This window comes from Orcinus orca, chromosome 21 (assembly GCF_937001465.1).
Source record: "Orcinus orca chromosome 21, mOrcOrc1.1, whole genome shotgun sequence".
Classification (NCBI taxonomy): domain Eukaryota; kingdom Metazoa; phylum Chordata; class Mammalia; order Artiodactyla; family Delphinidae; genus Orcinus; species Orcinus orca.
Window position 1 is genome coordinate 7,842,210 of NC_064579.1, and position 27,869 is coordinate 7,870,078.

General features: G+C 44.2%; 1 protein-coding gene across 1 annotated transcript in view; it reads right to left on the reverse strand.

The window, feature by feature from the left end:
• The window catches only part of UNC5D (unc-5 netrin receptor D), a 276,418-nt gene that overhangs the window by 209,941 nt on the left and 38,608 nt on the right, over positions 1-27,869 (reverse strand). Inside the window, exon 4 of the mRNA XM_049704290.1 lies at positions 19,873-19,976. Coding sequence (XP_049560247.1) covers positions 19,873-19,976 — 104 coding nt within the window. The remainder of the gene's footprint in view (positions 1-19,872; positions 19,977-27,869) is intronic.

A 27,869-nucleotide genomic window follows, 5' to 3' on the forward strand; every position in this document is an offset into this window, starting at 1 on the left:
AGAAACAGTAAAAATAAAGCAATAAAGTGTTAATGGATTTTATTATCTATCTAACACAACTACTATTAACAATAACCATTTACTATGCTACGTGGTAGGAACTCAGGTAAATGTTATCTCATTTGAATCAATCTTCACAGCATCCCTATGAGACATTAGTATCCCATTTTGTCCATGAGGACCCTGAAGTTCAGAAACGTTACAGAATTAGCCCAAGATCAGACAGCGAATAAAAGGAGGGGCTTAGATTGAACTCTACCTGACTCATGATTCCAAGGTCCATGTTCTTAAATAATGTGATTTAGTAAATAATGCCTCCCTTGGATTTTAAGGCCCCCCCCCAAAGATTGCTTTTTGCCAGCCCCCTGTCTTTTCAAGTAGAAAAGGTAATGATGTCATTAAAGCAAAACAAAACAAGGGATTTAGCTTTTCTAATTATGAGGTAGAGAAAGGGGTCTAGAAGCCAGGTCTACCACTTCAACATGTGACAGTCCCGTCAAGTGAAGCTGTGGAATAAGCATGCCCATCTTGGGTTTGCCCTGGTGGAGAATGAGGTACAAGCTCCAAGAATAGGTTGTCCCCCCAACACCCCCACTGTGTCTCTGTCAGCGTTCTGATACAGTTCAGCAGACTTCCTACTTGGAGGCCACTTCCTCAGCAGGGTGGAGGTCTCATGTGATTCATCCATGGCACGCATTTTTGACCCACTGGTTCAAGGCCACAAATGCGGTCTACAGCTGTGCAATGTGGCTTATTTTTTCATGTGAGGCAAGTTGGGCCACTTGAGAAGTAGAGGCGGAGTGTAGACTAGGACCACCTCTTTTGGGAACAGAACTTCTGTCTGCCTGACTCACTCTGTTGCTCACACTGGTTTTCTCTTTATCCAGCTCTTCTTACATGGATTCATCACGTCCTTCAGAGCCCAGGTCATGTCCACCCAACACATGTAACTCCTTGATGAATCAGTCTATCATTTTTTAAAATTTTATTTACTTTTGGCTGCGTTGAGTCTTCGTTGCTGTGCGCGGGCTTTTCTCTAGTTGCGACGAGCTGGAACTACTCTTCGTTGCGGTGCGCGGGCCTCATTGCAGTGGCTTCTCTTGTTGCGGAGCATGGGCTCTAGGCGCGTGGGCTTCAGTAGTTGTGGCTCATGGGCTCTAGAGCTTAGGCTCAGTAGTTGTGGCACATGGGCTCTAGAGCTTAGGCTCAGTAGTTGTGGCACATGGGCTTAGCTGCTCTGCAGCACGTGGGATCTTCCTGGACCATGGCTCGAACCCGTGTCCCCTGCATTGGCAGGCGGATTCTTAACCACTGCGTCACCAGGGAAGCCCTCACCACCAGTTTTATTCTAAAGACAGACAGATTCACGAAACCAAGCCAGGAGTGAAGGAAAACTCTGCCTGTGTGGGCTCAGCGGCTCCCCAGCACTAAGGACGAGAGCCTCCTTGGGGAGCTGGAGAGTCTGAACTAAGTAGATAGGCAGACACACGTCTGCGCCCAAAGGATCGTAGCTGTGGCAGGCAGGGCACACCCCAGAGAACAGCAGGCCAGAAGGGCAGCACGGGGCCTTCCCCTTCACCTGCTGCAGCAGCACAGGCCACAGTGGGACATCTGCACCCTCTGAGCCCTACAGAGGCCGACGCCCGGCGCAGCGAGAGCAGGCCCGTGCTCCCTTCTTCCACCACCATGCCCTCTGGACACGGGAGGCGTGGCTGCCGTCCACATCCGTTCACCTGGAAGTGGGCCTGGGGCAGTGAGACATGCCCTGGGGACTGGGCCCTGGGAACATCTCCATCACAGCCCAGTGTCCAGGCTGGGGGGACAGGGGCGGCAGCAGGGCCAGCAGAAGCCCAGAGTCTCATACGCTGTGGCAGCAACTGCAGGGCAAGCGATTCTGGGTGCCACTGTGAGGTTAAACGTCGCCAGCCAGCTGGCAGAGCGATAGAGGCAGCCCAGACGCGGCCCTGCCTCTCTGCTTCCCAAACAAGCGCTGTGCCGGCCACATTCCCTGCAACACACGCACACAGGAAGGCGGCTCTTCGCTGCCAAGGCACAGGAGGATGGACACACAGCCACGCACACCTCAGCCTCGGGGACGCCCTGAAGAGGATCACATGGGGACACAAGGCTGGGCGGGAACCTGGGCCGGAGCCCAAACTCTAGGTAATGCCCGAACAGCCAGCCTCTGCAGCCCCAAAACAACACGAGGAGCTCCCGATTCCACGCTGGCGTTTGGTGCAGTTCCTTGGAAATTCCCTCGGTGACTCCTGAGGGCCAGGAGGGAGGCTTTCATAGTGTGTCGGGAAACGGTGGCCTGAAGACGGGTATTTCCTACCTTCAGATAAAAGAGACCCAGAAACGATATCTGCCATGGGTTTTGTAGTTGAACACCCTCTTTGATCCACATTCCCTCACTTAATTCTCACAGAGCCGGGGAGGGGGGGGGTGCTAAGGACCCCCTGATACCCTTTCCAGGGGCGCACGCATTTACAGAAAGAAAGTGTCCACAACGGCTGTATCCCCTACTCCCCACTGGACGCAGCGAGACTGTCTAAAAACATGCCAGTGGTCCCCTGGATGACCGCCCTTCCTGGGCCCTGCTAGGCCTCCGCTGACATACTACACTTTCCGTTTTCAAAGGAAGACTCCACAGCTCCGCCCACCATGGCCCAGTGAGTAGCAGAGGATGCCCAGCATGGAAGGGCCTGAATCTCCTTGTTTGCAGACATCACCCGCCAAGGAGACAGGTGCAGAGAAAACAGAGCCTTTTCGTGACCAGACCCGGGGCTTCGTGTGTTCGCGGCAGGAATAAGGGGCCGCAGCCGCAGAGGCACGAAAGACGAGCTCCATCCGTTGGGCCCTGGGGTTCCGGCCTCGGGCGCCTCCTCCCTCCTCCAGCCTGATGGAGGCGTGGCCTCCCACGCGACGCCCTGGAGAAGATCTCCGCCAGTCTGCTCCCGGGGTACAGAGGTGCAGTTTTATCCTGACTGAAGATGGAGCAGAAACCTGGGCTCTGCAGGCTTCTCTCTGCTCCCCAAATAAAACCAGTACGGCGGGGCGCGTCTGCTGGTCACCGAGGTGTGCGGGCCTCCGCACCGCCTAGAGTCGATCCTCGCGAGTCCAGCTGGTTGTATTCTACAAAGTCACCGCAAACACGGCGTTTGCTCATCATAGAAGAAACATGTACACAGGTACGTACGCATCTCACGCAGATCAGAATCTTCATTCCTCACTCATCCTGGTACATTCTGTTTCCTTTATTTTACAAAACAGAAAACGAGGCGCCGCAAGTATGTACCATGGTCTTAGAGGACAGGGGCCAGAGCTGGGTTCCATCCAGTCCCCACTGACCAGCCCCTGGACCGTGAGTGGTGATTCTGAGGCTACAAATAAAGTTACAGAGTAGGCAAATTCAGAAACACGGAACTTGCAGGTATTGGGATGGACGACGCGGTTTTCCCTGGGTCTCCGTGTCGGCCTGCGGGCCCGCAGCAGGCCCATCCCAGCCCCCCACCTGCTCGGCGCCGTCCTCACCACACAGCCCGACTCAAGCCACACACTCCGACCTGAGGCCCGGGGACCATGGCTCCTCTAGGGGGAAGGCACCAGGCGCTGGCGTCCGGCTTCCTGCTCTACCTCCTCCCCGGCAGGGTGCTCTCGGTCTGGCTGTTCCCCGCGACCTGCCGCATCTCGGACCTCCCGTAGGTCTAGATCACCTCGGTGTGCCGCTGGTGCAGGGCGTTGCACTCCTCCTGCATCTCTGACGCCGGCTCCTCCAGCCGGGAAATCTGATCTGCAGAGTTTCTGGCCTTCAATTCCGGCTGGCGGGGTCTGAAACTCGCAGTGTTCCACCTGGATTTGTAGCTCTTCCTTCTCTTGTTCCAAGGCATCTTCACACTCGATAAACTTCTCCTCGGCCTGCTGCGCAGCACCTTCTCCAGCTACTACTGGATGAGCAGAGGTGAGCTCGTCCTCGCACAGCGGCTCCAGCGCCGCCTCGTGCTCCTCTGCTTCTTGCTGAGCGCCGAGTCCAAGTGCTCGAGGACGCTGACCACGAGTGGCATCAGCTCCTTGACCACCTCCTCGGTGCAGCAGTGGATGAGGCGCTCGGACTCGCGGTAGATGGACACCCGCTCCGACAGCACCGAGCCAGAGCAGTAGTCGCCCTGGTACACGACCACGGCGCCGCCCTTGTCCGTCTGGATCTCCATCATCGCAGCCACCGCCGCCGCCAGCGGATACCGATCTTGGTCTCATTCTTGAGACTTTTCTGCAAGTTTGAAGTTACTTATTTACAAATACAGAATTTTCATAAAGTCACTTCCCATGATGACACAGAGACACACACATTTACAACTTCCTACACGCTTCCTTGTTGCCACCTAACTATTGGGTCCTTGAACTAAAATATATACGGACATGGAAAAATACAGACAGACACATAAATCTGGCATCTCACTTCTCTGATTCGAATCCTTCACTGGCTCCCTATCACCTGTGAGCAAAAAGGCCAAGTTTTTCTAAACAACAAAGACTTACTCTATAGCACAGGGAACTATATTCAATACCTTGTAATAAACTATAATGGAAAGGAATGGGAAAAAGTGAATACACATATATACACATATATATGTATAACTAAATCATTTTGCATTTTGGAAACTAATACAATATTGTAAATCAACTAAACTTCAGTAGAATTTTTTTAAACTTTAAAAAAGAAGAAAAATCAAAGTTTTTTAGATGGCCAACAAGGCTTTCCATCAGTCTTCACTTCAGTGATTCTTCCCCGTGTCCTTTAGGGTCTCTCAAAAAGAAACTAACTGTGCTTCCTGGCCAACCATGCTGTTTGATACCTGCCTGCTTTTAATCAAGCTGATCCTGCACCTTGAGCTTTCTGTGTAACTTTCTACCATGGTGACCTCTTATTCATCCTTCAAAACCTCTATGGGAGAAACTGACCTATTTGTAACGAGGTGGATAGACCTAGAGTCTGTCATACAGAGTGAAGTAAGTCAGAAAGAGAAAGACAAATACCGTATGCTAACACATATATATGGAATTTAAGAAAAAAAAATGTCATGAAGAACCTAGGGGTAAGACAGGGATAAAGACACAGACCTACTAGAGAATGGACTTGAGGATATGGGGAGGGGGAAGGGTGAGCTGTGACGAAGTGAGAGAGTGACATGGACATATATACACTACCAAACGTAAAACAGATAGCTAGTGGGAAGCAGCCACATAGCACAGGGAGATGAGCTCGGTACTTTGTGACCACCTAGAGGGGTGGGATGGGGAGGGTGGGAGGGAGGGAGATGCAAGAGGGAGGAGATATGGGAACATATGTATATGTATAACTGATTCACTTTGTTATAAAGCAGAAACTAACACCACTGTAAAGCAATTATACTCCAATAAAGATGTAAAAAAAACCAAAAACAAAAAAACCTCTATGGGAATTACATTCGGCAAGGTCTTGGTTGACCACTCTGGCCAAAAGAAATAATCATGTCCCCCCTATTTTATTAATGTTCTATTATTAGAGGTAGCACACTCTGTTTTAGATAGTTATTTACATATTCATTTCATTTATTGGATGCTTGGGCTGGTCAGGAATAGAGACTGTGCCTCTTTCCTGGGCATGCCTTGAGGCAAAGAAGCCATCTATTGAAGTAGTGACAGATTAAAGCTATATTAGACCAAGCAAGAGACCTGTCCATGAGCTGTCTTTAAATCACGCTCTGGTGTCAGTTACAACTGACCCAGCACCAATGGGGTGGTCGTGTGATGTAACACAAAGGATCCAACATGGGAATCAGATACACCTCTGCTGGGATCACTACTTCCTCGCTTACTGGGCACAGGGTTAAACAGCAAGACACTATAGGGTTGTCTAAAGATGTGGGCTTTGAAATCAAAGAGAACTAAGGTCCCTCACTCTCACAGGAACTTTGGGGAAGTTACTTAATTTAAGCCTCAATCTCCACATCTGTAAAGTGAAAATGATAACAGTACCTAACTCAGCTGTGAGAACGAAACAGGATGACATATGGCAAGTGCCTAGCAGAGGGCCTGGCACGTGGTCCTCAAGTGTAGAGCAGCTAACAACCGCGACCATTCGTGAGGATTCTAACATCGTGGCTCTGAGTGAAATGACCTACACACACAATCCAGCATTTGTCAGCTCCCATCTGCTTGGAGGTCTTTTCTCCCCATTAGCTTTGCTATCTTTTTTCTTTATCTGCCATTACCATCACCCCTCTACAGCGCCAATTCCTATCAATGATTATTGGAATGAGTTAATTAAAAAGGAGAATGTGAGTTCCCTGCCTATCAAGGAGGCACATTTTTCCGGGCAAATGCATGACGTTCATTCCCACGTAATACTCTACTCCTTCCAAACATACACGGATATGGTAGCTAAGGTATTACAAGCAGCACACAGATGACAAGGAAAGGTCCAACGGACCACCTAGCCTCATACAGAACTTATGTACCAGTGCCTGCTCCTGTCCAGCTGGGGTGGCATTAGGCAGATCTGCTCTTCTGTTCCCCTGCTGTGGCACAGCTGCCTCCCAGAGGTGATCTCCGAATGCTACTGTGGAGCTGGCACACGAATCAGCCATCTGACACTTCCTGCACACAGAAATCGATGTTTAGACCATCACTTGTAACTAGCAAGGGCCAGTGCTGGTGGTGCACGGAGGATGACAGCTCTCACACATGATGAACGAGCACATCTAGACAGAGAATCTGTTGGGATGACTGACAGTCAGGTCTGTAAGGCAAGACTGAATCAACAATTAAAAGAACAGTTCCAATTCCGTTAAGCCCTAGCCAAGGCAGACTCCGTTATATTTAAATCAAAAGTCGCCACAGCAGGGGATGATCAGCTGTTCGGCTCTGAACGCTGGATGTTTTTTCTTGGAAGCTTAACTGACAGAGGCAAGTGAACTGGAGTTATATGCAGATGTGAGCTATGCTAAGCTAGAGTGGCAGGCCTGTCCTTTAGGGTGTGGAAGCCACTGTGACTTGCACCAGCTAAAGCTCTGGGAGTTTCATGGAGTCGCTCTTGCACTCAATGCACTTACTGCACTGAATCTCAGGTGGCTCCGTGGGAAGATCACAGCTTCTTAAGATTTTACAGAGTGAAGAAGCATGAGAGCTGTACAGGGCGATGGAAGAGGCCATCTAGGGTTCTTGAAACAGACACAAATTCTGGATCTGAAGCTAACTTGTCATAAGATGAGCTGGGCGTATCTCCACAGTACCCGGAGGCAGGTGCTTATTCTGTGGGTCTCTAATGACCCCACGAAGGAGAAACGGGCACACTCTATTTGACTAGCAGTTACGTGAAAAATCATGCAGGGTGCTGGTGTACCTTTCAGTTGCCCAAAGTTAACTAAAAACAAAAGGCATTAGAGAAGGCGGCATTTCTTCCCCAAGAGACCAGACAGGTAGCCATCAGAATCTGGGAATCACAGCAGAGGATTACCAGGAGAAGCTGTGATGGCACTGGTTGGTGGTTTCTATTTGAATAAGTTCTGCCTAAAAAACAAAGGCAGTCTACATTTGCTAAGTGTATCAGGATGGCATGTGGTGTGCTTCAGAGAAGCATTAAAATCCACGCTCCCTCAGCAGGGTCAGGACGGAGTTCTTGATTCACGTCCATGGAGCGTTACTGCTGAATTACAGAACGGCAGCTCTTTATGTGGAAGCCTCCCAGACTGCTTTTACGTCTGCATGATTCAAGACATAAAGCCTGTTTATGGCTGCTGAACTGTGTAAGGTGGCACAGGACAGAGAAATCACTCTACACCTTCGCTTTGTTAACTCAGAAATTACGCATTTCCTTTTCTTATGTGTTTTTCTTTCAATGTTTACTACTGATTGATTGACTGCTGACCTTCTCATATTTTCCTCCACACTGCCTTCCCTCTTGATCTGTTTGTTTGTGCTCCCAATTTGAGAACTCTTAAGCACAATACAAAATTTTTATATTTTGAAAGGATAAAGCATGTAATTTTCTGCTGGAGGAAAAAAAAAAAGGAGGGGAAGAGAGGGCGGAGGATAAAGAGATATTCTGCATTCCATCAAAGTTTGTTCAAAGTGGTCACTGGCACTAAGCAACTCTGCCAGTGCATCTCTGGGACTTGAAAACAAGGCAGATTCCAAGGCCATCGAATGATGGGGTTTCATTGCAATTGGGGAACAGTAAGGCTCAGGCCTGGAATCACAGCCAAGAGTAAAGAAAGGGAGGAAACCGTATGATATCACTTAGACGTGGAATCTAAAATATGACACAGATGAACTTATCTACGAAACAGAAACAGACTCACAGACATAGAGAACAGACTTGTGGCTACCAAGGGGGAAGAGGGGCGGGGGACAGATGGATTGGGAGTCTGGGGTTAGAAGATACAAACTATTATATATAGGATGGATAAACAACAAGGTCCTACTGTATAGCACAGTAAACACTGTTCAATAACCTGTGAAAAACCATAATGGAAAGGAATATGAAAAAGAACGTGTATGTATATATATATGTATAACGGAATCATTGTGCTATACGGCAGAAAGTAACACTACATTATAAATCAACTATACTTCAATGAAATAAGTTTAAAAAAGAAATTGAGGAAAAGCAGTAGGCTTGCGTGTGTGTGCATATACACATATGCATTCACTTTTGCCATTATCTTGTGTCCATACTCTTAGCTGCATATGCATGAAATAAGATGGTGGGCGAGTAAAGGACAGGCTTCTTATCTTACTCAGCTTGTGCTCAGCATACAACGTCCAACACATAAAGAAGCTTCATCAGGTCGAGTTTAAGAGAACAGGCTCGGAAGCCAGGCTGTCTGGATTCAACGATTGGCTTAATCATTCGGTAACTGTGCCCTTGAGTAAGCTGCTTAATTATTCTGTGCCTCAGTTTCCTTATTTAGAAAACTGGCATGTAATTGTCACCTACCTCAGAAAGTTGCTGTGAGAATTCAGTGAACAGTGCCTGGCATGGAGTGCAAATGCAATGAAATGTTAGCAACAGAGTAGTTTCTCCATGAAGTTATAGACGGAATCAATGATGCTGTAAAACAGAGATGCTGCTATATTTGGCTACCCACACATGGTAGCTTTAAGGATCAAATGAGTCAATATATATGAAAATCTTTGTAAATTTGAAAGTGATCATTTGAATTTAACAGTTTATTGTTATGTATACCACTAAGACATAGAGGCTTCCAGACTATTCCCAGAAGCCTAGGTGTTATCTGCTAAGGTGGGAGGTGGGAGGGATGGGGTGGAAAAGGATACTGAAAGGTATCATTTGCATTTCCTATCCTGAAGGGAATTAGCTTGAGGAAATATGACATACAGTCATAGAATTTAAATACAAGAGGTAGGGGGGAAAAAAAGAAAACAAACAAAAATGTGCTCATAGCATTACGCTATAAAAGTGTTTTGGAAGGGGCTTCCCTGGTGGTGCAGTGGTTAAGGATCCGCCTGCCAATGCAGGGGACATGGGTTTGAGCCCTGCTCCGGGAAGATCCCACATGCTGCAGAGCAACTAAGCCCGTGCACCACAACTACTGAGCCTAAGCTCTAGAGCCCATGAGCCACAACTACTGAGCCCGCATGCCACAACTACTGAGCCCGCGCGCCTAGAGCCCATGCTCTGCAACAAAGAGAAGCCACTGCAATGAGAAGCCCGTGCACCACAATGAAGAGTAGCCGCTGCTCGCTGCAATTAGAGAAAGCCCGCGCAGCAACTAAGACGCAACACAGGAAAGAAGGAAGGAAAGAAAGGAGGGAGGGAGAGGGAGAGAAGGGGAGAAGGGGAGAGGGAGAGAGGGAGGGAGGGAGAGAGAGAGAGAGAGAGGGAGGGAGGGAGGGAGGGAGGGGGAGAGGGGGAGAGGGGAGAGGGGGAGAGGGAGAGAGGGAGAGAGGGAGAGAGAGAAAGAGAGACAGAGAGAAAAAGGGAGAAAGAGAAAAAGAGAAAGAAAGAAAGAGTTTAGGGAATTCCCTTGTGGTCCAGTGGTCAGGGCTCTGCACTCTCACTGCAGAGGGCCCAGGTTTAATCCCTGGTCGGGGAATTAAAATCCCACAAATTGTGTGGCATGGCAAAAAAATAAAATAATATTAGAAACAGAGTTACAGATATAGAAGACAAACTTACGGTTATCAGGGGATAAGGTGGGTGAGGGATAAATTGGGAGACTGGGATTGACATACCTACACTACTATTTATATATAAAATAGATAACTAATAAGGACCTGCTGTATAGCACAGGGAATGCTACTCAATACTCTGTAATGACCTATATGGGAAAAGAATCTAAAAAAGGGTGGATATATGTATATGTGTAACTGATTCACTTTGCTGTACACCTGAAACTAACAACATTGTAAATCAACTATATCCAATAAAAATTTAAAAATAAAAAAATAAAAGTGTTTAGAGAAAGGGAGAAACTGCGGTCCTTACTTGAGCAGGCCACACCAATTAAATTAGGTATTTCTAAGAAAGAAAAATGAGTGTCACCTGGGACGGCCAGGAATGAAATCAGAGATTGGCTGGGTTAGTACAGATCCTCCCAGACTGTGAAAATGACTGACAGACGGAGGATGTCAAGGACCTTCCAAAGAGAAATGGTTACGCGGACACAGAGATAGGACCGTAAATAATACGGCCAGAGAGTAGTGCTTGGAAAGAAAGCAAGCTGAGCGTGTGAAGCTGACCTAGAAGAATGTAGAAAAAAAAGTTAAGAGGCGGCAAGACCAGTAACTACATTACCTTTGTCATCTCATTGTGTGTCTCTACCCTTGGCTTTGAAAAATGTAATTCTATCTTCCATGTTTCGCCCCGCCCCCACTCCAGGAATACAGAACAAGAAGAAAAAAGAAAATAAATACGAATCAGGAGCTTTACATGGTTTCTTTTCTTCCTCTGTAAGGAACCAGAGCTTCTCAGATCAGGATGTGGTAAAAGTTGGTCCATTAATAAGATTTACTTAAGGACCAGTATTAATGATGAGGGTATTTGGGCTGTAGACATTCACTTTTTAAATAACTTATATTAACCTCATTTTCCCATCTCTCTTAAGATAGCAAATTTCTTTTTGCAGGAATGTTTTTAGAGAAGTAATTTACGGGCACTTAATTACTAGCATTTAAACAATTCAACATTCCCTTTTCTAAGAGTCCATTAGGTTTCTGTTACAATATTATACATTCCAATCAAATGTCACTTTCTGTAAAGGTCTTCACTGTCAGTCTCCTCAAAGCAAAGTTTATCTGGACTATTAGACATTCGCTCTCTGCTTTGGCTGTACCAAATTAATTATTTATACCTGAGGTCCACCGCTTCAGAACTTGGGCATCTCAACATTTCTCCAGTGGATTATTAAGAGTCTGCTTTTTAAATACAGTCCTCATTTCATAGTCTGTTTGCTTGAGGTTAAACATAATAGTCTAGTGACTCTTGTATGAAATAGTTCAATGTCATAAGATGCTCTCCTGGGTTTTATGGTGATGAACACATTTGAAACAAACGAACCTTTAAGAATACCCTCACAGGGAAGAAGGGGAAAAGGCTTCTGACTTGAAAACTGTCTGGCACCAGTCTCGCAGAATTATTAAAACAAGTCAGGGGGCTTCCCTGGTGGCGCAGTGGTTGAGAGTCCGCCTGCCGATGCAGGGGACACGGGTTCGGGTTCTGGTCTGGGAAGATCCCACCTGCGGCGGAGCAACTAGGCCCGTGAGCCACAACTACTGAGCCTGCGCGTCTGGAGCCTGTGCTCCGCAACAAGAGAGGCGCGATAGTGAGAGGCCCGTGCACTGCAATGAAGAGTGACCCCACTTGCCGCAACTAGAGAAAGCCCTCGCACAGAAACGAAGACCCAACACAGCCCAAAATAAATAAATTAATTAATAAGTTTATAAAAAAAAACAAGTCAGAGATATAATGCAGATCCTACTGTTCATACATCAGGAATAATGAGAGATACGAAAGGGACCTTAGGGGGATTCTAGCCCCTCTCCTTATTTTATAGATTAAAAAAAAAAAAGAGAGAGAGATCACAGCCCACAGACAGCCTTTAGCTTACAGTGACTCGCTTGGTTCCACTGGCCACTCTCAGATATTCGTCAAAGGCATCCTTGAAAGAGTAAGACAGGGCGCAAGCACTGTCATGCTCAGGATTCTTGATTGCTAGCAACTAACGCTGCTCTGGCTTGTTTAGTCAGGAAAAGACTTTATGAGAGAAGATTAGCAGCGCCCGGAACCTCCATGAGGGCCAAAAAGCCCAACCGGGCTGCCAAGTAGCCAGGAACAACGACCAACCATGTCGTAGGGAAAGGGACGGTCGCCTAGCAACACCCTCACAGTTCAAAAACCATGGCGCTGACACGGCTCGCAACCATGAGACCTGGGAGAGAGAGATGCCAGTTCTTCTGGCTGCCCCTGGGAGCTGGGCATCTCCGCCACCACCATCCCCTCCAGAGAAGCATTTCCGTACAGGTACCACCTCACATTGCTCGTTTCTCCATCCCATCTTGGGTGAGAACACCTGGTGAGTGGGCCGAACCACAAAGAAGACTAGAAAATTCGTTTTTCAGCTTTTACCTTAGGGAGGTAAGACTTCAAAAGAAATTGCCTAAACATGAGAAACTAGGACAAACGTCCACCAAGTCTACCAAGACTAACAGAGCTTCTTTAACAAACTTTCATTTCCACGTGGGCATCCGGAAGGAGAATAATCATCTTCCCTTAAACTTCCCCCACCCCCAATAATTTGGCTTCTAACACGTGTGTGATTCTGACACACTTTATAAAACAGAAAATACATTTTTTCATTCCGCTCCTGAGACCTCCCCTTTTTACACAAGAACGCCGAAGCCCACTCGGTGGCCAGCAGAGAGAAGGGAACCTTCTCACACCAACCAAGCTCACACTACATTGACTAAGGCTCTTGACCTTTTTTTTAAATTACTTTTTTAAACTGAAGTATAGTTGATTTACAATGCTGTTAATTGCTGCTGTACAGCAAAGTGATTCAGTTATACATATATACACATTCTTTTTTCATATTCTTTTCCATCATGGTTTATCACAGGATATTGAATATAGTTCCCTGTGCTATACAGTAGGACCTTGTAGTTTACCCATTCTCTATATAATAGTTTGCATCTGCTAACCCCAAACTCCCAATCCATTCCTCCCCCACCCCTCCCCCCCTGGCAACCACAAGTCTGTTCTCCATGTCTGTGAGTCTGTTTCTGTTTCGTAGATAACTTCATTTGTGTCATCTTTTAGATTCCATATGTAAGTGATACCGTATGGAATTTGTCTTTCTCGATCTGACTTACTTCACTTAGTATGATAATCTCATGTTGCTGCAAATGGCATTATCTCATTCTTTTTTATGGCTGAGTAGTGTTCCATTGTATATATGTACCACAATTTCTTTATCCATTCACTATGGAAAATAGTATGGAGGTTCCTCAAAAAACTAAAAACAGAGTTGTCACATGATCCAGCACTCTCACTCCTGGGTACATATCTGGACAAAACTATAATGCAAGAAAATAACATGCACCCGTATATTCACAGCAGCACTATTCACAATAGCCAAGACATGGCCCTTGACCTTTTTGACCTTTCTAATTCCAGCACCGTCTTGACTCCTTCAAGAGATAAAAACAAGAAGATTGCCCGGCATGCAGTGGCTCAAGGCTAGAATCTGTCAGTTGCTTGGCTTTGGGCTTTAATTCTCAGACACTGAATGATTTTGAGGAGGCTGTTTCCCTTGATGTGTGCAGAATTAGTCTTAGATACTAAGCCTTTAGGGCAAGTTTTATTGTCCAAGGCAAACATAACCTGTTAAGATTTACAGACTTTATTAACAGCAATAACCATTTTACAACCAACATCAGTAAATCAGGGTTTATTGAGAACTCTACAATTTTAATCTGTGGAAAAGCATTAAAATGTCAGATTTTCATTGGACATAATTTCTAACTTTTATGAAAGATAGATTTTCCATTTAACTGGGGAGTATAAAAAAGTGCAGCGTGGGATAATGAATTGTTTTGAAAAGAGCAAATTGGTTTTAGCTAAACAATGGTGTCAAACACTAAAAAGCTTCCATCTTTAGTTAGAACTGCCCCAAGGTTAAGGTTAAAAGCAACTGTAGTACCAAATACGTTCCAATACATCTAGTGACAGGATGCGCTCACAGCATTTAGAAAAGCTTGAATTATCATCCGTTCACATTTCAGGTATTTTAGGAAAAGTGTACGACCAATTATTTCATCAAACCTGTGTCTATATGAGTCTGGTGAGAACCTCCGAGTTCCTATACCGTTTTTCAAAAAGTGTTTTTAGTAACAATAATGCCATTCATGAGACTCTTTCATGGGATAAGCAAGGTGAAAAACATTGATAGTCACCAGCTTCTATAAATAACCTTTTATTTCCTCCACACACAAGATTACAAGAGAGGAAAGCAGGAAACTTTATGGTGCCTTCAACCTCTGATGAGCTTCAAAGGCAAGAACAAAGGGCACAGGCTGGGGAGCCCACGGTGACAAGGGATGGTCTTAGCAGCAACCTCCTTCATGGGGCTCAGAATGTGATAGAAATTGCAAGCGTTTTCAGCTTTAATCTGAATCCCCAACCATACGGAGCCCTACATCTTCCTCTGAGAATCAAAGGCTCATGATGCTTTAGAAAAGGAGGAAGAAAAGAAGTCACAATAATCTCTACTATTTATTTAGTATTAGAAACTGTGTTAGATGCTCTGCAAATTCTCGGGTTTCCTTCTTCTTTGGTTTGAGCAATCCTACAGGAAAAGTACTTTTCCTATTTTCAGATGAGGACTCTGAGGTTCAGGGTGGCTAGTACTGCTGTAGGTCCTAGAAGTTAGGAAGTGCTAGTCAGTGTTGAACCCCAGTCCGTTCGACTCTGAAGTTCATACTTTCCCCCCGCGATGCCACACTAACGATCCTCAGTTCCCTTTCGACCATTTCCAGACGCCATGGCTGTATCCCAGGAGAGAGAGCCCTGGGATACAGACGTGAGTATGTGCTCATCAGAATATATCCGGGGCCCTTTACGACAAGGAGATCTGTCGGGGCCATGGCCAAATGTGGGGAAAACTGTAATGAGAGTAGAGATTACCCTTATCCTCTCCCCTTCATATGCCCCCTTTTCTTCCCCTCCAAGGCACCCTCTCTGGCACTGCAGACATTCAGTACTTCTCAGTTGCTAAGACAGCATCCAACCCAGGTTCCTGGTCCTTGGGAGCACAGAGACTCCACAGCAGCCCTGCTCCAGGCTGCTTGTTTCCTCAGCTCCCAAAGCCTCTATTTTCTCTCAGTGTTCTGTTCTTAGTTTTATCACCAGATTACCTATTTCAAACAAAGAAACACAGCATTTATAGCAGATTTAGGATTAGCAAATTAGCTAGAAGAGATTTTAAACAAAAAACTCTATGTCTAAGGGTGGGTGGAATGTCAGGCAGCAGAACAAGCAGGTATGCCATCACTGGCCTAGGGGTTCCCAAGCTTCATAAAGGCTTTGGGGGAAACCAACTAAACCCACCAACTCACTAAAAAGAAACACAAACTATCAAAGAAAAGAAAGATCTGAGCTTTAAGGTTCAATTGGCTTCTTGGTGATCTGAGAGCTTGGACAAGTTCTGTAAGATGGACGAAAAGTACCAATAGCTTTCTAGCATCTCACAGCAGTCTTCTGCAAATTAAATGAAATAACATAGAGAAACTGCTAAACACAGTGCCTGGCCCATGGAGAGACTCCATAAATGGTAGCTCTTTCTGTTCTTATACAGACTACCTTCTCTGGTCATATAGATGGAGTTAGTTAATTGCCAAGTAAGTTCTACCTTGCAGAGAGAAGACAATCGTGTATGTCTTGTGAAAGTAAGACTTGCCCCCGAGGTTCCTTTCAATGTGCCAAGTAGGAGACTTCCACCTCCTATGCCACTGCAGGTACAGCTGGTACATCAGTAGCCCTGCCAGCCACAACTCCTTCTACTGATGACCCCTTGGGTCCCACAGGAGGTGGGCAGGAAGGGAACCAGTGGTGCAGTGGAGACGGTGGAACACCATCTGCTCAGGGAAGATAACTCTGACTGATGCTATTTCACAGTGACAATTTCACAACTAATCAATTTCCAAGCAGTTCCCAGTTCCTGCCATTCCGAAGAGTCATTACTGTAGGTTCCTCGCACGACTATGAAGTCAGTAAGCACAAAAACACTCTTTGAGACCTGAAGACCCCACGACAGGCACTGGCAGACGTCTCCACCCTGCGAGACCCCGACCGTGGAAGGTATGGACATTTTCACCTTCCTTCCCTCTCTGTGTCTGTCTCTCTCACAGCTTTCTTCTCTGGGTCTGCCTTCCCTTCAACAAAAACACAGATGTTGGTGGTAATAACTAGTGTGTAAGCTATTGCTGAAACTAAAACAGCTGTAAATATTGGTGCACAGATATAGGTAGTATCCAACTCACAAATAAGTGAAATTTCAAAGTAACTCAAGTGTTTGGAACCCAGCTGCTTTCCCGCCTTAAGATAATGCTATAAAAAGCTTGTTAGGGGCCCACAATAGCCATTAACCCACAGTGTAGCTGAAACACTCTATTTTCATCTATAATACAAAATGTAGAAAACAAAGCTTTCTCCTCCACCTCCCACCTCAGCTCAGAATTTCTGTTTTAAACCATCCTCCAGCCACAGCTGCTCCTTGAAATGGCCCTCTATTTACTTTCAGCCAGCCTGGCTCTGAAATTTATTTCTAATGACATCTACATGCCTAAAAATAAGAGTGATGTGATGTCAAAAGGGGAATGGGGAGTGGACTGAGTTCAAGAGTGGCCCCCTTCCAAACTTCATGTCCACACGTACACTGTGCACATGACCTTACTCGGAAAAGGGTGTACTGTGACCCAGAACATTAACACGAGGCCTTACTGGGCTGAGGTCGGCCCTAATCCAATAATTCATGTCCTTATAAGAAGACGAAAATTCAGACACATGGAGATACAGAGACAAGAATACCATGTGAACTGTCTGTAGTAATGTGTCTACTATTGGAAGTTTTTCACATCCTGATCTGCTCCCGTGGTTACAGCTGAAAAGCAAATCAGAAGCAAATAAAGATGGAAAATGAATTGAGCCAATAGGCACGACTCATTTGCCTTCAAGAACAGGGTGCTGGGGCAAGAAACCTTCAGAGGGATGTCCAAAGAGCTGCTTCAACTTCAACCCAAGTTCAGCTTTTCCCAGGTAGGTGAACAGCTAGGAAGGCTGCTTACTTCCTAGAAGCTAACCCCTTTCCACACAGGACTCCTCCCTCCCGACCATGGCCCCAGAGAGCCTCAGAGTCCTTAGAATTCCTAAATCCTTGCAGCCTCTGGGAAGATGCTTCAATGTGCGTGTGTGGGTGTGCATGCCTGTGTACACACTCCTGCACGCATGTACACACCAAGTTTTATTTTCCCCTTTGGCTATTATTCTATATACTTTTCCAGACTGCACATTCTCTACCCTTCTCTCCTTTGTTCTTTGTTTCTACTTATGTCTTCAAAGACCGAGTGAAGAAGGTCTTACCCATTTTCTAGTACCAGAATGGGAGAAAAACAAGAGTCTAGTGGATTTCACAGTTTAGTCTGGGGCTAGTCCTGGTACAAGCTCAAATATTCAGGAATAAAGGCAGGAAACAATTTTTCATTCATATTCAACAGATATTTATTGAACACCTGGATGTGAAAAGCACTGTTTTATGTTCTGGGGATACAGCAATAAAAAATGAACAAAATTCCCCTCATGGAGCCTAAGTTCTAATAGACGGAAAATAAGCCAAATAAATACAGTATGTTTGTGCTAAGAGCTGAGTTAATATAAAGCAGAGAAAGGGGCTTGAAAGTACACACATAGGATAGGGAAGTGACATTTTCATCAGAGTGCCCTGAGCAGGCCTCACTGAGCAGGTGATACCTAAGCAAGCCCTGAAGGAAGGGCTGAATCGATGTAATAACTGGGGAAGAGTGTTCTAGCAGAGGGGCCAGCATGTGCAAAGGCCCTGGGGCAGTTGCATGGCTGGTGCAGCTGAGGAAGAGTGAGGAGGCCAGTGTGGCTATAGCAGGGTCAGAAGCGAAGGAGCAGAAGATGAGGTCAGAGGCAAAAGCAGGCTAGGTTATGCTGGACCACATAAGGTGCCAAAATAAAATAGACTCTTACTCTGAGTGCTCTGGGGATCTTTTGGAAGACCGAACAGTTATCACTTAAACAGGTGCAAGACCTTTGGTGGGGCTTGGGTCTGAGCATCAGTTTTCTTGCCTCTAAACTGCAAAGGCTGTGCCAGGGAAATATCTAAGTTCTCCTCCAGTTGTAAAAATTAATTTCTAGGCATCTAGAGAATGTTCGGTTCCCACAGGACAGCTAATAAAACCATGACCTTCCTTCCGTCTTCACTCCTCTCTGATGCTGGCAAAGTTGACAGAGTGACCCAGCCCAGGCCTGGAAGGAAGCCTGGTTATGAGAGACGGTGGTGACTACAGCAAACTGCTGGTACCCAAGTCAGACTCCCAGGAGCACATGGGGCATCCTCAACGAGACTGACATTCACCTGGGCACTAACGCCCTGCTGCCTGTCCCCCTGCTCGGGAATCCAGGGCACACTCTCCATACAGAAGAACCCAAACGAACTTTTTGGCCAACCCAATACAAACCTAAAAAGAAGCATTTTCCTTTCTCATCATTTCACATCAGGCATGGAATGTTCACTTTAATTTTCAAGTCCGTTTACTTCATTTCAGGGAAGCATTTGAGTTTTGAATAGTGTCCACCCTGCAGGCTTCCTGTCTAGATTGGCAAGTGTGTATGTTTTTTCATTCCCTTTGATACTTTCGACTCCTTTGTCCTTCCAAATGCAAAATCCCATAGCAATGTTTGCTAAAAGGCGAGGCAAAGGATCCTTTTTTGTTGTTTTTTCTTTTTTAAATATCTCTACTTCTCAGTGACTAAACGACCGCTCTTCGGCCAGTCTCCTAGCTTCCCAGAGAGAAGCCACAGCTGGCCTATCGACTGCTTGACTCAAGCCTACATTTATAAACACAGGATTCTACCAAGCATTCTTTATACTTCTGAGTACCCCCGCACAATACTGCCTTAATAACCATATTACTAATCCATGAGAACCTCTTTTAATAGTGACTGAAAGGACACCATCTCTACTACCACAATGTGTTATTACTAATAATTATATTCTAACCATATGACAGAAGTTTCTAGAAAACAAGGAGCAAAAACCACAGTGACTCTGGATTCCTGCTGCCTCACTGTGAACAATGGACAACTGATCAGAGACCTGTGGCTTCAACACTTCTTGTATCCCTCATGCCAGCGCAGCACCTAAAACACAACAAAAACTCCTGGAACGTTTGTCCCGTAAGCAAATAAAGGATGAGTAAGTGCAGATACCCATGAAACTTGGCACTAGGGCCTGACCTCCTTCTCTCTGCACTTTTTCACGTGAATTTGCCTATTAGATTGATCCAGAAGCCAAGGTCAGATGGAGGACACAGAAGATGCTGCCTGTCCCACTGAGGTCCCCAAAAGCAAAGGCACAGAACACATCCTACCCGGGCTGCCTAGCAAGAGCCTGTGCCAACAAGAAATTAGAGGAGACACAATTTCCTCTTCCAACTTATTTCCAACAGTCTCTTCACCATCTTTAGCAGTTGGGGCCAGGCAGCACCAAGGCCATACCCAGGCTGGCTTTCATCACCTGTAGCACACAGGACTCGGGCCCTCCCTCTCGGGAACAGGCCTGGTCTTACCTCGGCAGCAGGAACTCCCTCAGGCGGGCGGCAGTGCAGCACGATCATGCCTTCGATGGGAACCTCCCTTCCCTGCGGGTCTTGCTCGAAGTTTTTCCGTAAATCTGCAAAGAAGGTGAAAGATATGACACTTTGCTCTGGGGCCAGTAGGATCCACATTTCCTCCGAAGATTATAAAATAGTGAGCTGAACGTCACAACCTAGATACACACACAAGTCACTGGTTTCAGGGGTTCCTAAATATTCACAAGCATTTCTGTTAAGAAAGAAATCTTAACAAAACTGTCCCTAATGTTCTATACTGAGGCGAAGGATAAAAGATTTACTGGGGGAGCAGGAAAAGGAAAAACCTCATTATTTCATGAGTCTTTGCCAGCATTACCTACTTAGTATCTGATAAATCACTTGGCCTAATAACTTGCCATCCACAGCTATTATGCAGTTGAGATGCACGTGATTTTTTTTTTTTTATTAACTAAAGAATGCATTATTAACCTGTAACCTCTGCCATTCCCTTAACCCTCTAGGGAGCTCTAGAAGATGGTAATAGAGTGAGATTACCTATTAGTCTTTTATTTGTAACCAGGGAGAAGAGGCAACGTTCAACCACAACAAAATCTATAACCTATCCAACCAAACATATAAGTAAAAAACACAACACCCTCCAGTCCAACGGCAATGCTGGGTATCCATGCAGTGCGTTTCATGGAAGGCTCCAGGCTCTTTGCAAACAAGCCGCACCATTAACCTTTTACACACGGAAGGGTGACACTTGGAGAGGTTAATTGGCTTGCCAGTGGTCACGGAGAGTATTAGTGCCAGTGATGGGGAAAAATTCACCAAGTGTCTGGACATCAGTACCTGACTGCTCACCAGCAAAGCTTTCTCCGGGAAAAGGATACAGGGCCAGTTCGAAAGAGAGAAAGAGCATCATTGGCACAGCTTTCCACTTAAGCATATGCTTCATTAACAAGAGTGGGAGTTGGCCTTTGGTTCTTTTTGAGGTGCCATAACAACACTTCTATAATTTTACAGCACGAGCTTAATTCCCACTGGCACTTGAAGGCCTGGGATGGCGGAGCGAAGACAGTTTTACAAGTCTTTCGAAGATTTCCCCCTCCCTCCCGGACAACGTATTTTTCTTCAATCGAGGATCTCAAATTACAGGCTGTGGATTTATTGATTTAATTTTCTTTAGTGCTTACAATAACGTGAAATATGTTCTCTGGAAAGAGCAGAGCTTCAGACTCAGTTACATCTTTATAAATTGTATAAATACATTAAACTTGCTTTTAGCAAGTCAAAAACACGCCATGATTAAAAAGAACAGCGATCCACGTATTCACTTCCTTCAGAATTTTACTATTAATGTTTTCCCTCCCAGAGGCAACTGCCGTCTTCTGTCAGTACTGCTGTCTATTCGGAGATCTTCGGGAGTATCCTGGAAGCAAAGGATCTTACAAGGACTCACACTGTAGGCAGGCGGCAGGATCTATTTTCCCATTTCTCTGCTGTCCCCCAAATTGGAAAGCCAAGCTTCCTTCTACTGGAGATCTGTAAACTGCCACAGCCTTTACGATTCAGAATTTCTGACTCTCAAGTGTGAGGAAGTTCACAAGACTGATGACAAAATTACAAGTGATGAAAATGTGAATAACCCCCAGAATGAAAAATCTCACATTTCCTGCAAAACGTGAACACAAATTCTCCTTTGCTCTCCCCCAAGGGATCCTTGAGTCAGAAATCCCCTTTCTGTATGACCAATATAGTCATCAGGACTATAGTAACCCCCCTTTATCCATGGAGGATACATTCCAAGAACCCCAGTGGAAGCCTGAAACCACAGATAGTACCAAATCCTATATATACTGTTTATTCCTATGATAAAGTTCAATTTATAAATTAGGCACAGTAAGAGATCAACAATACTAATAATAAAATAGAACAATTAAAACAATATACTGTAGGGGCTTCCCTGGTGGTGCAGTGGTTGAGAGTCTGCCTGCCGATGCAGGGGACACGGGTTCGTGCCCCGGTCTGGGAGGATCCCACATGCCGCGGAGCGGCTGGGCCCGTGAGCCATGGCCGCTGAGCCTGCGCGTCCGGAGCCTGTGCTCCGCAACGGGAGAGGCCACAACAGTGAGAGGCCTGCGTACCGCAACAAAACAAAACAAAACAATATACTGTAATAAAAGTTATGTGAATGTAATCTCTCTCTCAAAATATCTTGTTGTACAAATTTAATGCTTTTCCACCTTAACGAAGTACTCATCATGTGTTCTGGCCATTATGGGGTATGACGGCAAAACTAGCATGAATTTCATTTTCCTTCTCACAATTTCACGGATACAAGATTTGTGCTTACTATAGATCTTAGCAACCTCAGCATAAAATTTTTTCTTTCTTTTTTCAGTCAAGAATTTTCACTTTTTCACTTAAAGAAAGCACTTTTCAGCACCTGTTTGACATATACGAATTTCCAGCATTACCACCCTTGCACTTTGGGGCCATTATCAATTAAAAGAAGGGTTACTTAAACTCAAGTACTGTGATACCAGGACAGTTAATGTGATAACCGAGATGGTTACTTAGAGATGAATGGGTGGTTTACTCTGGACAAAGGGATGATTCTTGTCCTGGGCAGGATGTAGTTGGATGGCATGAGATTTCATCATGCTTCTCAGAATGGCATGTGACTTAAAACTGATGAATTATTTCTGGAATTTTCCATTTAATATTTTCAGAGTAAGGTTGACCATGGGTAACTGAAACCACAGATAAGGGGGATGACTCTATATTGAAATGAATCTATTGGAGAGTGTGAGTGACTCTTACATGACACATCAGTTTGTTAATGGAAAGAAAGGGTTGTGTTTTTGTGGTTAATTTTGTTTGGTTTGTTTGCCATGTTTTTCTTTTCTTTGATTGCTTTGTTTTCTAAAGGAAGTCTTATCCAGTGTTGCTACATGATGACTGCAGTTTTGATAACACCAAATAATGTGCATTCACCCAAATGAAGCACAGAAAATGAACAGCGTGAATTTCTATTTTGTCTTATACTATTTCTATTTTATCTTCTGTTTCCTTTCTTGGCTCACCAGAAATGGAAAAGGTAACAAAATGTATAGTTTTCGGGTACTTCCACACTCCCCTACAGTAACTACATTGGCTGATGAAAAACTAGCGTGAAGTCGTTTTTCCTTCCCATTCCCACCTACTCAATGAACTAGCTAAGCAAATATGTATATAAAGAAGGAAAACCCCGTACTGACACTGGATGTAGGAAAGGGTATAGTCTATAAACAAGAAGCTTTGAGAAATTTCTAGTAGATCTCATACAGCCAGGATCAGATTGAAGAAAGGACCCACACAGCTTCTTGATCTTCCCAACTGACATTTGCAATCACCATTTGAAGGGTTCCAACAAGAAGTATTGGACACTTCTAAATGTGGAGATACAAAGATTAAAGGCAGGAGAGTAGGGGGTCAGGCAACAACTGGGGTGTCATATATACGGATCCAACTCAACATAGCAGCCCCACACACACTAGATATCACACCAAATGAGAAACCCAAGTGACACTGAGTCCTGGCCTGTGCCTAATACTAGTGGCAGGAACACTAGCATTTTTGATTCCCAAGGAGGACAAACACACCAGACAAATTCCAGAAAGCTACTGAAAATAGTAAAAATTACGGAAATAAATTCTTAGACATAGAAGGAAATGCTTTCCATTCTACCTACGATTCTCACGATAGGTTACCCAACCTAATTAGTTTCTCTCCCTCTTTTTTTTTTTTTGGCCACGCTGCACGACTTGCGGGATCTTAGTTCCCTGACCAGGGATTGAACCCCGGGCCCCTGGCACTGGAAGTGCAGAGTCCTAACCACCAGACCACCAGGGAATTCCCAACCTAATTAGTTTCTGAATTGGCAAACTAGATACTTTTATCGCCTATGTTAGTTCCAAGGCTTGAAAGATTCAGATAGGAACCTGTGTAACTTCTAATAGTAGGAAAAACATCCCCAGCCATATAAAAAGAATTATGCTACAAATGAAGGAGACAAACCACAGAACTGAAATTAAATGGCTTCCTCTAAGACTGGAAACAAGAGGCATTTTTAGATAACTTCTAATTTAAGTTCTTTAAAATCAAAAGGAAATAGTAACTGAGAATCTAGAGTAGGGATTTATAAATAGGATAACATCTGAGATCAAGAAAACTGCCACTATGCAGGAAGGAAAAAACAACATAACTGCTGAATTAGAAATATATATATATGTATATATGTGTGTGTATATATATGTGTGTATATATATGTGTGTGTATATACGTGTATATATATATGTGTCTATATATATGTGTGTATATATGTGTGTGTATATATATGTGTATATATATGTGTGTGTATATGTGTGTATATATGTGTGTGTATATATATGTGTGTATGTGTGTATATATGTGTATATACGTGTGTGTATACATGTGTATATATGTGTGTGTGTATATGTGTGTATATATGTGTGTGTATATACGTGTGTATATGTGTGTATATGTGTGTGTGTATATGTGTATACATATATGTGTGTGTATATATATGTGTGTGTATATATATGTGTATATATATGTGTATATATATATATGTGTGTGTGTATATATATATGTGTGTGTGTGTATGTATGTGTGTATATATATATATGTATATATCATGGAGATAGTAGACAGCATACTGAAGACTGCTGAAAACTGAACTAGTGAAACAGAAGACAGATTTATCAGTCAGGATCCAGGCAGGAAAACAAAGCATACCAGATGTTTTAACAGAAAATATTAATGTAAAAATTGAAGGACTAAAAAGGCAAAAGGGGGAACTGCTAGGATCTGGTCCCACCCTAAGGATGGGGAATGGGGGAGCAAAGGGAAGAGGCTGGGGTTATAGAACTTTGAAGCTTAGAGGCGGCTCAGTTCTCCAAGGAGAGGGCACTGGGTTTTGGTGCTCGCACCTCAGGAACTTGGAAGAGGGACCCAAGGCATCAAGACCTAGACCTCTGAAGAAAGACTGTCCACCAGACTGGGGCTGGCATCTCTTGGGGGAAGGGGATGGAGCGGGAGAGCATAATGAAGCTGGATCTGGAAGTACTTAAAATAAGTGCAAAACAAGAAACTGCCACTTCTAACATAAAGCAACTCTGCTGGGAAGACGGTGACAAAGACAGAAAAAGAACAGGAAGAAGTAGCCTTCCTCCCTATTTCACTGTCCAGTCTCCTGTGGCACCCCCTATTGGTGGAACCTTACAGGGAGCCGGGATCTGGCAAGGAGGTCCCAGCCTTAGCTTCACAAATTACCAACCAGTGGTTTTCGAGATAGAAGGCAATGGCTTAGCATCCAGCAAAACCCAGTTTAAGAAACGTCCTCTAGGGACTTCCCTGGTGGCACAGTGGTTAAGAATCCGCCTGCCAATGCAGGGGACACGGGTTCGAGCCCTGGTCCGGGAAGGTCCCACATGTGGCTGAGCAACTAAGCCCATGCACCACAACTACTGAGCCTGCGCTCTAGAGCCCCTGAGCCACAACTAATGAGCCCACGTGCCACAACTACTGAAGCCCGTGCGCCTAGAGCCTGTGCTCTGCAACAAGTGAAACCACTGCAACGAGAAGCCCGCGCACCACAACGAAGAGTAGCCCCTGCTCGCCGCAACTAGAGAAAGCCCGCGCACGGCAACAAAGACCCAATGCAGCCAAAAATAAATAAGTAAGTAATAAAATAAATGTATATAAAAAAAAAGATATGTCCTCTAGTAGGGCTCTAATAATTGCTTACTCCATATCTGTTTTCCTCACTAGATCATCAGTGCAATGAATGTGGGCTTTATGTCTGAGATGTTCACCCTTATAGTCCCAGTGCCTACTAACCAGCTGATACAGGGAAGGTTCTTAATAAACACAAGTTGAATAAATGAGCTAAGAGGAAAATGATAAAATGGTAATGAATTTACCAGAAGAAAAAGGTGAAATAAATAACAAAAGATAATGTTGAGATAGAGAAATATGATTTAAATATCATTGAAAATTTAGAAGGAGACAACAAGCCCAAAGAAAATAAATGATAATTAATATAATAATGGTAACCATGTCTTCTCCAAGCTGGAAAACAAACCAACTTCAGTTTACAAAAGAGCTCATTGCACACAAGGCAAAATAATTTTGAAAAGAAAAAAAAGTTCCTGGATATATCATAGTTGAAAGTTTGAATTAACAAAATTTTTAAAAATTGTAAAAATAATTTTACAAGTATTTTACAGTAAATAAACAGAAGTAACTAAAAATTTCACATATTGAAAGAATTAATATTGTTAAAATGTCCATATTGTCCAAAGCCAATTCAATGCAATCCCTATCAGAATCCCAATGTCATTTTCACAGAAACAGAACAAAACTCCTAAACTCAGCATGGAACCACAAAAGACCCTGAAGAGCCAAAACAATCCTGAAAAAGAACAAAGCAGGAGGCACTGCATTTCCTGATTTCACACTATACCACAAAGCAGCAGTAATCAAAACAGACAAATAGATCAATGAAACAGAATCGAGAACCCAGAAATAAAACCTCATATGTATGGTTCAGTATCTGACAAGGGATACAAGTATACCAGACGGGGAAAGGACGGTCTCTTCAATAGTGGTGCTGGACAAACTGGATATATGTACGTGTGAAAGAGTGAAATGTGAAAGAGAAGAACTCTTCCCTTACACCACACAGAAAAGTTAACTTGAAATGAATCAAAGATTTAAATATAAAGCCTGAAACTGTGAAACTCCTAGAGGAAAACACAGGAAAAAGAAGCAGCTTCTTGACAATAATTTTTTTGGATATAACACCAAAAGCACAAGCAACAAAAGAAAAAAATAAACAAGTAAGACTATAACAAATTAAAAAGTTTCTGTGCAGCAAAAAGAAATGATCAACAAAGTGAATGCCAACCTAAGGAACGGGAGAAAATATTTTGAAACCATTTATATGATAAGGTGTTACTATACAAAATATATAAGGAACTCATTAAACTCAGCAGCAAAAAAAAATCAAATAATCCAATTTAAAAAATGGGCAAAGGACTTGAATAGACATCTTTCCAGAGAAGATATACAAATGGCCAATAGGTACATGAGGTGTTCAACATCACTCATCGTCAAATCCACAGTGAGATATCACCTCACTCCTGTTAGAATGGCCAATATCAAAAGGATAAGAGTTAAGTTTTGATGAGGATGTAGAGAAAAGGGAACTCTTGTGCACTGTTGGTGGGAATGTAAATTGGTGCAGCCACTATGGAAAGCAGTATGGAAGTTCCTAAAATTAAAAAAAAAGTAACAACCATATGATCCAGCAATCCCATTCCTGCATATATACCCAAAGGAAACAAAATCACTATCTAGAAGAGATATCTACACCCCCCGTGTTCACAGCATTACTTACAATGATATGGAAATGACCTAAGTGTCCACAGATGGATGAACAGATGAATAAACTATGATACACACATGCACACACATAGGCTAAGTGAAATAAATCAGAGAAAGACAAATACTGCATGATCTCACATAGATGAAGCATATAATGTATGATTCCACATATGTGAAATCTAAAAAGGCTCAACTCAAAGAAACAAGGAGTAGATTGTTGGTTGCCAGGGGTTGAGGGGTGAGGGAAATGGAAGATGGTGGTTAAAGGATACAACTTCAAGTCATAAGATGAATAAGCTCTGGGGACCTAACGTACAGCACAGTGGATATAGTTAACAGTACTGTATTGCATATGTGAAATTTATTGAGAGCAAATTTTAAATGTTCTCACTACTATACATATAAAACTGTGTGAGGTGATGGGTGTTGTTAATTAACATTAGTGTGGTCCTCATTCCTCAATATAAACATATATCAAATCATCACATTGTGGTCCTTAAAAGTTACACAACGGTATTTGTCAAATATATCTT